Raw genomic sequence first — 16,143 nt, forward strand, 5'->3', positions numbered from 1 at the left:
AAGTTTGATTTTGAAAACGTTAGAAGTCTCCTCTCCCCAATAATGCATTTATTGGGGGGGGGGATATAATGCCCATTAAAACTAAGTAACACTGTTGAACTTGATAGTAATTTAAACATTTTTGCCAAGATTTATAACAAGTTGAATTGAATATTGCCATGCTTTTTGGTTCCCCCCTTTCTCTCTCTTTTTTTCTCGAGCAAAAAAGCGAAAATGCATCCCTCCATTTTCATAACATAAAACGGCACTTTCACAAAAAATGCAATCATAGGGAAAACCCTGATGTCTATATAATCTATAAAATATGTGTGTATTTGATGAGTATAGTTAATATTTCTGAGGTCCTTTATTTATTTTTAAAAGGTCCTTAAAATGTCCCCCCCCCCCTCTTTTTTTTTCTGTTTGATAATAGCATTTAGCCTTAATTAAAATATCTGACATATTAAAAAGTAGATAGTGACTAAGAAAGTGACCTTGATATAAAAAAAGATAAAAATTCCTAAAACTTTATTTCCAATATTTAATAATCAATGTTTAATACAGCTTTTAAAATTTTATTATTGCTAAGAGGTTTTGATCTTTGAATTGCATAAATAGACTAGTTAATCTGCATTCAAATTGAAGATTAATTTAATTGAAAACATAATTTCTTTAATTCTGCTTTCAGGAAAAAGATGGGCATGACTGGTATTGCTTTGAATGTCATAAAGAAGGAGAAATTATCTATTGTTCAACGTGTCACAGAGTATATCATGAAGATTGCATAAAAGAATCTGCCTCAGAAAATGAAAAATTTGTTTGTGATGCATGTAAGGTAAAGTAACTTTTAAATATTTCCATACCAGGGTATTGTTACTTCCTTTTACAAAAAAGGAAGTATATTGTATTCGCAAAAAAAAATTTCACCCAAAAATCGGCCTTAATTTTCACTTTGCTCACCCCCAAATGACTGAGTTTTTTTTTCAAACCGACCACACGTAGCTATGTGCCTAGGAACGTGCAGACACTCGAAATATTCATTTTGATGATCCCTGAGTCAATTACAACGAGTTTTCTCGTGACGTCTGTATGTATGTGTGTCGCATAACTCAAAAACGGAATGTCCTAGAAAGTTAAAATTTGGTACATAGACTCCTAGTGGGGTCTAGTTGTGCACCTTCCTTTTTGGTTGCATTTGGATGCTCCAGAGGGGGTCTTTTGCCCCTTTTTGGGAGGAAATCATTGTTAATTTCGATGTAAACTCAAGTAATGTTATAATTTGGCAGACACTTGGCGATATATCGCCAGTCTTTTTGGTCGCCAAGTTTTGTCGCCAACTTGGCGACAAATTTGGAGATTTTTTTTTAAATTTTAAATCTGGTTTTAATTTGGCCACTGTTGGTGAAATTTAGAGAGTGAACTATTGAATCATATTAAAACTGCCGATAGTAAGAAAATGGCATTAAACTGGAAGTAAAAGGAAGTCATGTGATGCACACATCAACTTGTTGTGCTTTTATCAAGGCATGGTATTTACTGCAATCCAAAAATCTGTTTCTCAATATGTTGACTGTTCCTAATCTAAATTTGCTAAATTCTTGAAAATTGATTACATTTCTCAACTTGAAAGTTTCTTAATATTCTTAGGTTTTTGGAGTTTGTCCAACTGTGATAATATTTTTACCGTAATATTTTGTTAATGTCCACAGTTTCATTACTGAATAAAAATAGTTTTATGCACATTTCTGTTATCTATCCATGTTCTGATGCAGGAAAAGGTGATTGGAAATAAACCTTGAATTATAAGACCGCATTGGGTTCCTTCTGGAAGAAACCAGTTTTTTTCCAGGACAGTGGAAGAAATTGAAAAAAACTGGAAGGAACCAGATGAACCCAACAAAACACAAAGCAGCTGTTCAAACATATTAAAATAACAATTATATTGTCCGAATAGTTCAATTTACGGTAAAGTAGATGACTTTATCTTCATCAATATTAGAAACTTTATTTTTGAGGAAATGAAGTTTTTTCAGCAACAAGGCTTTAAGCTTGAGAGGTATGTTACAACTTTAGGAAGAAATATTGTTATAATTTTGTGATGTGTTTTTTAGTTTCTGTTAAGAAAAGTTTAAAAATTAGGAAAAGTTAAAGCATAAGTGGTGAAACTTTAAGGTGTTTTAGTGAAACTTTAAGGTGTTTTAGAATAACAGAGGCATGCTGATTTCAAAACTAAGTTAGTTTTCTTCTATCATGCCAAGTTTTTTTCTCTACCACTCCATGTTGGAGGGTGTGTTACAAAAAGCCTTATTGCTCTTTTATTGGCTGAAATGAACGTTTGAAATAAAGTTTGTTTTTCATTTTGTGTTTTAAAGTTTGTTGAATGGAAATAAAGTTTGTTGTTCAAATTAGTTTTATTTGACAATTCTAATATTTGTCCTATATTTTTTAAAGATGTCCTATATTTTGTAAATTGATCACTTTGAGCAAAATGTTGCTTAAAAAAGCGGGATAGACTAAAACTGAGATCATTTTTGGAGTCGGAGATGATAAGTAATAGATTTCTAATAGATTTAAGACAGCCATGACATGTTATTAGTTCAAGACAACTGTGAGAAATTAATTTTTGCTTTGTAGAATTTAGATTAGAAAAACTTTTTATAAAAGTTCTTGCCCTTGAATCATTTCATTTTTGCTTTATGTACAATCATTAGTTAAACAAAATAGAATGCCGATAGATTTAATGAGTATGTGCAACATAATTGCTTGCGTATGAAATGGGAAACTTGTGACAGACAGCAAACTACAAAACATAATGGATGTATTTAAAATGGTATCAATTAAAATTTTACCACAAATGCTTAAACAAAGCAGTTTTGTGTTTACATATACTGTAAAATGTGTTATTTTTCTCTTTAACATTTTGTTATTCTAAGCGCTATGAAAAATAAAGACATAAAGATTCAGACCGTAATTAAATTCTCCTTTAGAAAAAGTTTGAATGTTGTATTGATTAATAAAGCCTGACATCTATATATATATAATATACCTTTCTTATAGTTGGTTAAAACAAAGGACATCCTGAAGATCAAAAAAGATGATCTAAACCTCTTGTTAGGATATGCATGCCTCAGGATGAAAGAAAAAGCCCTAAATGTATGTATAAAGTTTATATTTTTCTGTTTATTGCTTGCTATTTTCAATTAAAATTCTCTCTTGCGACTTAACTTTTTTTTTTCCTTCAAAGAATTGTGCATTAACATGGTCTTCTCACTCAAGAAGGCACTTAATGACACAATCCATCAGGAAAAATCCAACATTCTGCACGCAGAAAATTTTAAACTGCAGGAAAGTACTTATTTTGCTAGCAAGAAGTGTAGTATCAGAATGTAAATTTACGTGACTCGAAATAAATAGTCATGAAATATTCCACTGTCTAATCACATTCGAATCTATTAATTTAATTAAGTGTTAGATAAGAAATAGATAGTCAAAAAGCACAAATTTGCAGTATGCATTTTGTGCTTCTTGACGTTCTTATTTCTTACTTTACTTTTCAGCACAAAGGTATTTATTAATATTCAGCTCATAAAGTGTTGTTTTCTGTATTATACTCGTGCAAGTTTCAATAATTTTATTGTGATTTAATAAAAAATTTGATAAAGTTTGAAATCAACTTATAAATTTTCCTCTGTTCAAACACAAAGGGTTGAACAGAATAACTAGTAGAAGCAAAGTTTTGACATTTTCTTAATCGTATAAAAATCAAACTTGTCTGTTACCTTTGTGTTAATTTAATACGCATTTCTTCATTTTTCTATTAATAGTCTAGTTATTTATAACTAATTGATCTGGTAACATTCATGACAGTATTTTACTGTTTTATTTGAAAAGCACATTTTTTTTTTAATGAGGGTAGTGCTTTTAATTTAAAATATGAGAAATTTAAAAAAAAAAGTCTCTTTTTTTTTGTGATATTGAGTAGATGTTGGATTAAGACTCAAACTATTTACTTCGAAAAAATGTATACCCATTAATCTTTAATGCACTTTGTTGAAATTGTAATTTTGCTGTTTGTTAAATTTTTGCTCTTTTTTAGTGTCGAGAACTTCACAAAATGCCCCTGACAGAAGATGAAAAATGGCGCCATAATTACCTAATCTTTGAAGAAATGGATTTGACTGTTATAGAAGATAAAACACAAGAAAATGCCTACAAATCTATAGAAGAATTCCAAGTTGATGCTCAGACATTAGTGCATAATATTGTACTTTACTATGGAGGTATAATTTATTTTAGAGCTTTGAAACTTTAAGTATTACTGATGTTAGCATTTGTAATTAGTTATTCTGCCTTCCTTTATTTGAAAAAATCAATAGAAGCTACTGAATAGTTACAGTATTAATTTGAAATCTCGGGTTCTTACCGTTTCACTGTTCTTCTTTCTATACATTTCGTAGGAAACATTTTTTCATTTAATTATGCAGGGTTTTCTACCAAATTCATAATCAATTATTTATCCTAATTGTGAAAATATTTTTTGAAATGAATTTTCTCATGTTGTCTTTTTGATACTGTCATCCTTTCAATCCTTTACTTGTTACATAAATCTCAAAAAAAAATTTTTATCTTTTGTAACTCTAACCAAACATGTGGATGCCTCAGTTGCCAAATCGATTAACTCCACATCGAAAAAAAAACCTCATTTCTGCTTTATTAGTGTTTAATTAATGCTTAGAATGTGGATTTATATTAAACTTTTGGTTCAGTACATTTCTGATCCTGCGATTACAGAAAATGTAACACGAGGGCCCATTCACTTCTATGTAAAACGCTATCTTCTTCATCACTTTTCTCGACTTTTTGTTTTATGGAGTTAATCGATTTGGCAAGTGAAGCCATCCATGTAACATATTTATGCTACCACTTAGGCAGTGGCATCAGTACTTGGGGGGGGGGGGCAGTTAACCCTGAGTGTCACCTGTCTGGGGGCTGACTCTCAAAGTGAAATTGCAAGTAATTGAGAGATATAAAGCAAAAATGCATTTTTAGGGACTACAGACTTGACAATTCTCCTGGGGGTGGGGTGTCATCACAAATTACCGCCTCAGGTGTCACCCATGCTAGGTATGCCACTGCACTTAAGGATGTGCATATGTTATGTTCACTCTAAGTGAAAAAGTAGGCTGAGATTTCTCACCGTTACTAAATTTTCAAGTGCGAAATTTTTGGAATTGAAGTAGGGGAAGCTCTCTCTCTCTCTTTTTTCCTTGCAGTTTAGTTTATTGCTTGAACCATTTAGATAAATATCTATTTAAACAAAATATTTTTATATTATGTTGCACAAAATTCATTTAACGAGCATAGCATCGAAATAGAACATTCTAAATGTTTGTCACAGCAGAAGTGCATCTCATTATTTTAACGATTGCGACTTGGAGACTCATTTTTAAAAAAAATTTAACATTAAAACGTCTTTAAATGCCTTTTACATAGACAAAATTCTAGTTTAAAATCATTTGCTTAAGGATATCGTGATGAAGTACTCTTGAGTGTTTTAGAAAATGTTAATATTTTAATTTTAAAAAAAAAGTAAAAATGGTAATTTTGCGGATAAAAGCGTTTTGGTGTAGTTTTGGTGTAAAATTTGTTTGCAAAAACCTTTTCGTTTGAGGCAAGTAGTAGCAGAAGATAAATTCAAAGTTCCAAAGGTGTTTGAGGGTTCAGTAAATGAAAAGAATAAAGTTATTTTCAATATTTTCTTCCTGATTGCTTATAGCTGAATTCTTGGATTCTTCTGTTCAGTGAGGATTGTTGTCCTAATTCAATTTTTATATTGTTTGTTTCTGATGCTATTTTGGGACGCTTACGGTAATTCTAATGACCCTTTAAGATAAATTGCTCCATACTCATTACAGACCTGCCAACTCTCGTTTTTCATAAGAGGCTCCCATTTTTTGTCCACTTCCCACGTGTTAAGGTTTGAGTATCAATTTCTCCCGGGGGTGGGGGGGGGGGGAGTTGTTTAGATTTTTTATTTTATCATCATTTGGTTGTAATTTATCCATATTTTCATTTGTAAGAGAAAAAGTTTTTCTGATCCTTATTAAAGGAAACAGCCATAACTTCTCAACCTTTCCAAGACCCGATGGAACCACTGTTCTGTACAGTATATCGTATGTACATAGGAAAAATGCTTAGGCAATTTTCAGAGTATTGCACGTAATTGAGCAGCAATCTTTTGACATCTGTTTCTGGTTTGTCTTTTTTCAAATTATTTCCTGAATTGTACACTGTGCAGTTCCTATTGAGCTAAAACGAATAACGTTATTTTTGGCAACCCTTGCTATTACCCCCCCCCCCCCCCCGCCAGAAAAATTGCATTTTTAATAGCAATTTATTTATTGTTCTACTTGAAGTGCATTTCTGTAGAAAACTGTGTTTGATGACATTTTTTTCAGTAGATATACTTCATTTTATAACTTGTATTATATATTTTATCTTATTAACATAATTAAAATTGTAACTAAGGTGACATAAGTGTCTTATTTGAACTAATGATTTTTTTTTTTTTTTTTGAGTAAATTAATGTTTGATAAAGCTTCTGTCATTTGCAATCTATTTTATAAAGAATCTGTCAGAACTCTGAGATGTTATTAAATTTTTATATTAAATTAATAGTTTTTAAACTAAAAATGCTTGATAAAACCATATTTTTTCCTCCAGTAACGTTGTTTAAAATCTCCTGTTTTTTCCCTTGAAACTTTGACCCAATCTCTTGTTTTTTCATTTCATAAGGTTTTCAGGTCTGTCATTAAAGTTTTTATGGTTGTGTTAATTTTGTTTACAAAGCTTTGTTACTCAAATGGGAATTTTTATGTACTATCATTCACGTTTTAATGGGGGTTTTAGGGACTGGTCATTATTCCACCGTGAAATAGTTTTTTTTTAAAACAATTTGTTCAAGTCTGATTATTGAACACACGTCGCTTGACGAAACTTTTATTTTCTGAGAAAGACCATGCAAAGCCAGACGATGCAGCTAGTGTAATATAGATTTGTTTCAAACAATCTTTTCTTTTGGTTATTCTCCCAAACCCCAAGGTGAGTTTCCCCAAATATTTTTTTCCGTAGCTACAGCACTGTATATAATTCTAAAAAGAATCTTGAAATTTCAATGCATAGAAATCCCATTTTATATGAAAAAAAAATGTATGTTTTTTCTTTAGTTCATAGTACATTGGCAGATACAGCTCGACAAATGTTGAGAGATTGTCGTTATGACCTTGGAGAAATTAGGCAATGCAGAGATTGTTACCGCACATCCAATGAAAAAAGTGACCGACACTGGTTTTGCCAGCCTTGTGTAAGAAATGCATTTCCTAAAATTGCTTCTTATTTGTTTCTCCGGTTATTTTCATTTGTAGTACATTTTGAAATCTTTTGTGTTATTTTGAAACCATGTTTTTAATTTCAGTTGCGTAGAATATGTTTTTCTTATTTCTTTTTCTTTGAAAAATTCAACAATTCTCCTTAAAAAAGGGAGAGAGGTATAACCAAACTTTTTATTCGAAATAATAATTTATGAAAGGAAACTATATGAATTAAAATTTGTTGCTCCTTTGCCAATATGTAACTGACGAATGCAAAAAATGAAGAACATTATGGTGTTAAGTGTTTCTGACAATATCGTCCAAATATTGACATGTCTTGCCTAAAGTTACCATATTTCAGCATTTATGTGGACACAGCCACATTTTCAGGACAATTCTATGTCTGCTTGCACTTTTGAAAAATTCAGGTTTGTCCTCGATTTTGGTACATCATTCATAGAAGGTTTTTAATGATCAATTGTAACTATGTAATGACAAGAACTTAGTCTGTTGGCAAAAGCCTTTTTTTTTTTTTTTTTTTTTTTTTTTGTTCTTGGAGAGATTCGTAAAAAGCTTGACTGTATTTTAAATTGTTTCAAACTTACCTGCAGAATCAAACCTATCCGAGAAAAATAGATTCCCGGTCTTAAAAGACGTAAATTATCCGGCAGGCGTATAAAATCCCCAAGTGTCTAAACACCCAACAAGTCGATCACGTGTTTCGCCCGTCGGCGGACGTGACGTCATGTCAGAACTCGGAGTTGAGGATCTTTCTGCTGAAAGCAGTGAAGAAGATAATTTAAAATAGCAACAGTTAAAGTAGTAACTGTTGAGTTGCTTTGAGAGGCAGTAGATGCAAATTTTGATGACGTCACGTCATTGCGTCGGGGAAACAGTGATAGTTTAAATAGAAAGTCAATCGATCAATCGATCTCTTATGATTTGCTTCCGTTCTGCAGATGGTTTGTTTTGATATGAGCATGTGAGCTCTGGTTGATTTGTCCACGCAGGGGACGTGGAAGTTTGTTCAAGAAATGTGAAAATTAAATTCGTTTTGCCTGCTAGTAGTGCAGGATAAGTTCTGAAACAGTACCCTATGTTTGGAAGGCGGTTTTGTAAAAAAATAAAATTAGAAAGAAAGAGTTGATGTATTGAAATAGGCTTAACAGGACCGGAGGACCAAAGCTGCTCATCCTAGGTTCCGAGCTGGTCGGACCGTACAGGTTCAGTGTAGGGTGAGGCATTTCTTCGAATGGTGAGGTGACCTCTAAGAGACTCTACTACTGAATGTTCTCCTGCTTGGCAAAGAAACCAGGTAAATAATTTCCTGTACTGCATATGGTGAGGAATCCTCTACTGTGGTATGGGTGTGCCTGGAACGCAGTGACCATTGACAGAGGATGGTCTGTCGTCCACGAGTGGACGTGTGGTTCTTTTCAACTCAAAAGTTCATCCTATTGATGGATGTGGCCTTCATGTTTTTGTGTGCCAAGTGCTTGTGAGTGGACTTACAAGGGTATGAAATTTTTCCAATAGTTTTTTCTTGGAAATGTGGCATGCTGTTTAGGGTTGTTGATTGAGGACGTTTTAGAACTGAAATTTAGAGAAAACGAATAATGTGATATTTCTTGTTGATATATGTTGGGGGGAAATATATTTAATTTGTTTATGGGGATTTGATTTTATAAATGTTGAATGTTTGTTTTTCCTGTTTACACATATACATATGTTTTAAATAAAATGTTGTTTAAATTGAAATTCAGTTTCCATTGCTTCATTTCTCCCAACCTTACCATTCTACATCCGTTGGTCCTTTTCCCGAGGGCCAACATAGTCAAGAATCAAAAGCTGTGGGATAGAATCAAGACCTCTGTTAAAATATATTATCAGGTATTATGTGTCAGTCTCATATTTGCTAATATGCATCACACTTTTCCAGAGCTGTGGACTGAGACAAAAACAAAATGCTTATTATGTTTACTAGAGATATGCAAATTAATCGGCAGTAATCGGTAACTGGTCACTTTAGTGATCATTTCATTGTTCAAATTTTGCCCATTAATCAGAGGGGGAAATATTTTAAAAATACTTTTTTATTTTTAAATCTTTGACTATTCTTTGAACAAAAAACCAAGATGAATAAATTTATTAACAATTAATGAATACTTTTCTTCAACGTAAGTATAACATGTAACATGAAAGTGAACTGCCTAAAATAACGACAATCAATGCAAAATTTGCTTAAAACTAAATGAAATAGTGAAATTAATCCTCACAACTAACATTCACGTAACACTGACAAAGGATTAAATATGGGATAGTTTGGTTCACATTTTTGGAACTTTTTTTTTCTTTTCCTAATTTTATTTCTATTCCTATTTCTAAGCTATGAAAACCTTTCTTGCACATTTATTGTACTCTTAATTTATTTATTTTTTAAGTGTTAGTACTCATTTTAATTGCTTTTGTGTGGGCCATTGTCACACTTATGTTTGGGTTACTTTGGCCCAAGGACTTTTTCACTTTTCCCCACATTTTCCTACTTTATAATTTTAAAGCTCTATAATATTGATTGAAAAATTAAATGTAGAATACATTGTTTTTCAAACCCTAGTGCTACTTTTTACAAACTACAAAGGTAAAACTTTTGAGTTTTTCCTGTAATGATATTATTAATGTTAACAAGGTAATTGAGTGCAGGGAATGGGTGTCTTTATTTAGGCATTTTAGACTTTGGAACCTTTAGGGTTGTCTAAGGGCCGTTTCACAGTATCTTGTCCAAATGTAGAGTACGTAACATAAAACTTCTTTTGCTATAATTATTTAATTTACTGTTTTATTAGCTCAAAATTTTACTTCAAGTTAGTCCTACCAACACACTAACTCAAAATAAAACAATGTGCTAATCAAAGAATAAATTAAAAAGGTATGGCAAAAAAATGTGATGTTGTGGTTTCTACGTTAGGACAAAATACTATGAAATGGCCCCTAACTGATTAAAGAAGTACTTGGTTTATCTCATCTCATCTACTCATTTATCTTGAAATATTTTGCTTGTTCTTTATATGTACTTTTGATGACATTACATAACCTCATTAAAATTTAAAGAAAATACATAATGAATATACTTCAGGACATTTCAATTTAAAAAAGTTTTAGTCAAAAACAAATATTAATGAACTCTTTTGTTTGAAAATTCATTGCAATAAATATTTATAGGACCCTCCTCATGAACTAGTGTATGCAAAACAAAAGGGTTTTCCATATTGGCCAGCAAAAGTAATTCGTGTGAACAATGGAGTATATGATGTTCGATTTTTTGGAGGATATCACCAAAGGTTGGAAATAATCACTTTTATATTTTCCATAATGAAAATAAACTCATAAGTAAAATTAATTTTTGCTAATTATTATTTCCTTCACAGAGCTAATATTGAAAAAGACCATATTAAACCCATTACCACTAGTTTGCAACAACTCCAATTAAAAAGGAGTGCTGGACTCAATAAGGCTTTGGAAGAATTGAAACGTCATCAGCAGCTCTTAGGTCAAACACCTGCTAAAGATCTTTCACCCAAGAAAAACACTAATAAAAAAGAAAGATCACGTCCACGGTCTACCAGCTCATCACGTTCAAATTCGGGGTCAAGATCTCGTTCACGCAAAGGTTCTGTTTCAAGTGAAGCAATGTCAGAGAATGAAGTTGAAGATGGCAATTCTTCACAAGATGAATGTCCCTCTTCATCATCACCGAAACAAGCCCGCTTTAAGGCAAGTACCTTTCCTTTCGTTTTATGACATTTATTTCAGTAGCATGATTGACTAGATGTTTACTGTTAAAGTATTTATATGAATGCTAAATTTTAGTTGAAAAATTTAATAATTGAATTCCTGAATTGTGTTGTGTCAGCTAGATAATGTGGAGCAGAAATTAACACAAGAAATAATAATGAAATAATTAAAGAATGCTTTATTGATTTATATTTATTTATTAAAACGTAAATGCATGCTTGGTCATCAAATCCTATTAAGTGTGTATAGTTTTAAAAATTAAAAGGCATAGTAATACAGTGAAATTCCGTTACAACGAATACCAATACAACGAAAGTTCCGTTTTAACGAAATACATTTTCAGTCCCTATATAACTGCCATTGCATTATTTAAATTCCATTACAACAAAATTCCCGTTACAACGAACAAAATTTGCTGTCCCTTGAAGTTCGTTGTAACGGGATTTCACTGTATTTCACAGAACATTGTGAAGGTCTGCAAAGTCTTTCAAGCAGAAAGAGTTCCTGTTAAAATTTCACAAGGATTTGGAATTCAGATTATTCTTATATATGTGAGAAATTCAGCTCTTCAATTACTGAGAGAGTCTGCTTTTCTCTAATAATACTTCTTATCAAACTGAAAATCAGGAATTAGGCCTTATGACCCATGTAGTTGTTCGAAATGCATCCTACTAGATCTTAAAATGTAGATTTTATATTTTTCACAGAATGTTCTTCTTAGCCACATAAGTTATCAAATTAGTACAATAGTTGGATATTTTCTTTTCCTTTAAAATGCTGCTGTTTTTTTGTGTTTCCCATCCATACAAGAGAATCCTCCAGAAAAGCATAGTGAAACACATCTATCATAGCAACTAACTATAGAAATTCGATCCTTACTTGTCTTTTGGCTGAGAAAGGTTGAAGGCGTGAGAATGTCAATTATTGGCTAAAAATCCATATTGTTGTAGTGAAAACATACTTGATTGGCTACCTACAAAAGCCTCTTTTATTGCGCTGGGTTTTTCGAAGCATGTGCAGACTCATACTGCTCTCTGTTGGGATAATTATTAAACAAAACCTATGTCGTAAGATTTTCTGTCATATTTACATTATGCATTTGAGTAAAATTGATGTTAAGTCTACTTTTTGCCATGCTATGTTCCAGCATCAGCATTGAATACCGAAAAAGTCAAGTGATCTTATCAGGTTAGTAGATAAATTAAGTGTTGTGTATATCCAGGAAACACTCTTCTTTGTAAGCAGGTAAACTAGGGTGATTCAAAAAAACTTTTTTTCAGCTAGAGTCCAGGACACCCCCTATTTTTTTAGACTTGCTAATAATATTATGCTGTAAAAGTTTTAGCTTTTTACTCAAATTTTAAGAGGGTGCTCAATGACCCAAATGCTGTTTTTTTGTGAATAATTATTTTATTGCAATGTATATACACATTACTCGTGTATATTATAATATGTAGCATTGTTTTTTCAGTTCAATATATATTTTTAACCTCCCTCCCCATACTTATGAAGTTTGGGAAAAAGGGGTTGAGCACCCTCTTTCATTTGAAATAGAAAATAAAATTCTTCCAGTATATTACTACCTACAAGTCTAAAAATATTGAGGGGTCTCCTGTTATCTAGGAGAAACTTTTTTACAGGTATTTTTGAACCACCGTACAGTACACACTCTTCTTTGTAAGCAGTAAGTTACCGCCCTTAAACAAGAGCTAAGACAGCACTGCATGCAATATACCTTCATCCTGTAATGACGTCTAGAGATTGCAGTTTCGTCGGTGTTATGGAGGCAGATTGATGCTGAGATTTGTTTTGATGCACAGAGCAAGTTATCAGGCACATAGTACCATGTAAAATTTTTTTTAAAAAAATGCTTACAATCTGTTTAAATTCATTATTGAAACAACATAACGAGCTGAGCAACTGCTGTGGCCATGTTCAACCTAATCAGCAGGATACAATAAATAAACATTTTGACAGAGTAAGTCCAATGCCACCATAAGCATGTCAAAAATCGCAATGCTACGAGCATTGTTGCTTTGTGGGAATATGAAGCAGGCATAGTAACAACACCTAATAGTAACAGTAGTTCATCAGCAGTTGAAAAAGAAGTAATAAATATAATTTCAAATGTTTATAGACATGAGCTATTTGTATAGTTTTGTTGAGCGACAAAAAGTTTTTGAAAATATGAAAAATAAAATAGGGTTTTTTTTTTCTTTGGAAAAGCTGGATAAACAATTTAGCGCATAAAGTAAATAACTGCTTCATCTAATTCAAAGTTCATCCATAGAAAACTTTCTTAATTTCTTAAAGACTTGACTGCTGCTATTTCTATAAATTAATTAATGAAATATTAGAAACTCCCATAATAACACAAAAAGGTGTTTTTATCTAAGCTAAGTTATTTTATTTATTAATAAATATTTTTCTATTTTATTTATTCATACATGTTTTAACATTTTTCATTTAGGATGCTCCCACCCCAGAGGATCACAATGTTGTTTCTTCTTCTTGCCAAGAATCATCTCCATGTGCTAAAGTTACTGTTTCTACACAGACTCATAAAAAGGTATCCATTTAGAGTCATTTGTACTTGATGATTCTCCTTTTAAATCTATTGTCTTTATAAAATTATCTAATTGCTTGAAGGTTAATTGCCTTTTTTAAATGAGCTAATTGTCTTTGTTAGGATTTCGCAACTCTCAATTTTCAGTAATGCTTTTTAGTTTGCGTTTATACTATCTTTGATTTATTGTTAGGCATTCGGAGTTATACTAAAGCTTATCGCCAGAAAAAACAGGAATCCAATATTTTGAATACTTAAATTTTCCCAGCTTGAATTAATTTTTAAATATTTAATTCAATAATGCAAACAAAATTCAAAATCAAAGTTTTAGTGTAACTGTTTCTTTATTCAAGCAACATGAATAACAGTATTTGTAATTTGAAAAATGAACTTAATACAGTGGCCGACACTTTTATTTATTACCTTTGTTCCAAACAGTTTTGATTCCATAAAGCGGCTAATTCAATAAAGCAGCTAATTCAAAGAAACTGGATTTTGTTCTGTTTTTGACAATTTGATTCATTAAACCACCACGATGGTTTAATGAATCCAATAATGATGCTCTGGTTTAATGAATCAACCGCTGCAGTGTTTCATTCAATCAACTGGCGTCCACATAACACTAAAGAACATGGGCGCCCATATGCATAACTTTAAGAGGGGAGGGGGGGGGCTCAGATATTTTCCCCATGGAAACCAATTTCAATACAGAATAGAGTTATTAAAATTTGACTTTTTTAATAACTTATTCATTAATGGCTGGAGAAAAAATATTTTTAAATTTTTGCAAAGAAAAAAGTACTAAAAGCAAGGAAGTTCTAATTTCTAAGGGGAACATGAGCCCACTTGCCCCCTTCCCCCCATATGGGTGCCTATGGTAAAAAAAAATCAAGATTCTAAGAAGATAATACAAGTATAAAATCTGATCTTTAATTTGTTCATTGCATTTTATTTTCATTCTTCTCAAACTGTCTATTTCCTTCTTTTGAGCTTTTTACATCTTGTCAAGAATATAAATTTTGCTTTTAATGCTTTTAACTCATAACTTTGTGACATTACAGCATTTGAACAATCCTTATCTGCTTATTAAACAAATTATTACAGAAAATCATACAATTTATTACAATTAAATTTCACATTGAAAGAACTATTAGTGTTGTTCTTTAAATATACCCTTTGATTTCAGCTCTTAGCTTCTCTAATACCTCCGAAACCGGTCAAACCTGAAGAAAAAGAAATACCTCCATGTGATTGTGAGCAGAAATATAGTAAAATGTTTAAGGAGTTTAAAGAGCGCCTTGAAGCTGAACAGAAAGAAGAAAAAGAACGATCTCTCAGAGAATTAGCAGAAAGAGTAAGTATTTATTGCTATTGCTCATCCTCATATATATAATAGCGAATGATCGAGTAACGCTGACTCCATCAACGATGAAACTCGTGCCATGGCATGATAATTTGATAATATTTTTTGGCAATATTTGACATGCTTTATTTTGCCAGGGCTGAACTGGATTCAGTAACTTGACCATTTTACTGGTAATACTGTCATTTTAGGATAATGAAGAAACATAAAAAGGTTCAACAATGAATGCTATCTACTGGATTTTAGGGTTAATCCACTGGAGTTAGGGTTAAAATTTCAACTATCAAAATATCACCAAACAGGCAATTGCCTTTTTCAAATGTAGAAGCAATTTTCACCCGTAATACCTTGGTGGGTGATTTTCTAGTTCCTGAATAATGTCATATAGTATAATAATAAAAAGGTGTTTCCCTGTATAAAATTAGAATTTGTGTAACTTAGTTACTTAACCTATTAATGTAAGGAAACATCATGAAGCGTTTCTAGCTCTTTTATGTGGTCAATCTTATACTGTTGTCAGGCAATGAGAAATAATTCTAGAATTTGTTAGTACTTGTTCCTTTTGGTGTTCATTTAAAAGGTTGGACAAAAGTATATATAAAGCAGTTTTCCTCCCTCCCCCCACCCCAAAATGGTTGCTTAGGGATAATTATCTTAAAAATCCGTATTGCATCTAGCCTCCTGTTCTGAGTGGTCCCAATAAAATACCACACAGTCAAGATAGGTCTATTTATTTATAGAAGTATCATTACATTACTATGATATAAATGATATTTAAAAAAAAAAAGAAAACTATTTCAGAAACAACATCTGGTGACTATTTTTCATATTACAGGCTACTACAGCAACTACTTTCAGTAGCAGAACACAACGGCAGCGCTGCTAATTTACTTGAATGAAAAATTGTCCATACTTTAAGTGTCAACTTGATGCTACGTATGCTAAATAGTGTTAATAACTAACAGTTAAATTTGTAATACATGTACTAACTGCGTTACTATTTTGCACAATTTTCTTTTTTTAAAGACAGAGAGGTGTTCTGAAAGTAGTAGGATTGTTTTTTTCCTGAGAGA

The 16,143-nt window shown here is 31.8% G+C and overlaps 1 protein-coding gene across 1 annotated transcript in view; it reads left to right on the top strand.

Moving 5' to 3' along the window:
- The window catches only part of LOC129222211 (zinc finger MYND domain-containing protein 11-like), a 68,849-nt gene that overhangs the window by 45,601 nt on the left and 7,105 nt on the right, over window positions 1-16,143 (top strand). The window contains exons 3-10 of the mRNA XM_054856686.1: window positions 668-814; window positions 3,037-3,132; window positions 4,076-4,259; window positions 7,206-7,342; window positions 10,569-10,687; window positions 10,775-11,120; window positions 13,612-13,710; window positions 14,894-15,061. Coding sequence (XP_054712661.1) covers window positions 668-814; window positions 3,037-3,132; window positions 4,076-4,259; window positions 7,206-7,342; window positions 10,569-10,687; window positions 10,775-11,120; window positions 13,612-13,710; window positions 14,894-15,061 — 1,296 coding nt within the window. The remainder of the gene's footprint in view (window positions 1-667; window positions 815-3,036; window positions 3,133-4,075; window positions 4,260-7,205; window positions 7,343-10,568; window positions 10,688-10,774; window positions 11,121-13,611; window positions 13,711-14,893; window positions 15,062-16,143) is intronic.

Source organism: Uloborus diversus, chromosome 5 (genome assembly GCF_026930045.1).
Source record: "Uloborus diversus isolate 005 chromosome 5, Udiv.v.3.1, whole genome shotgun sequence".
NCBI classification, from domain to species: domain Eukaryota; kingdom Metazoa; phylum Arthropoda; class Arachnida; order Araneae; family Uloboridae; genus Uloborus; species Uloborus diversus.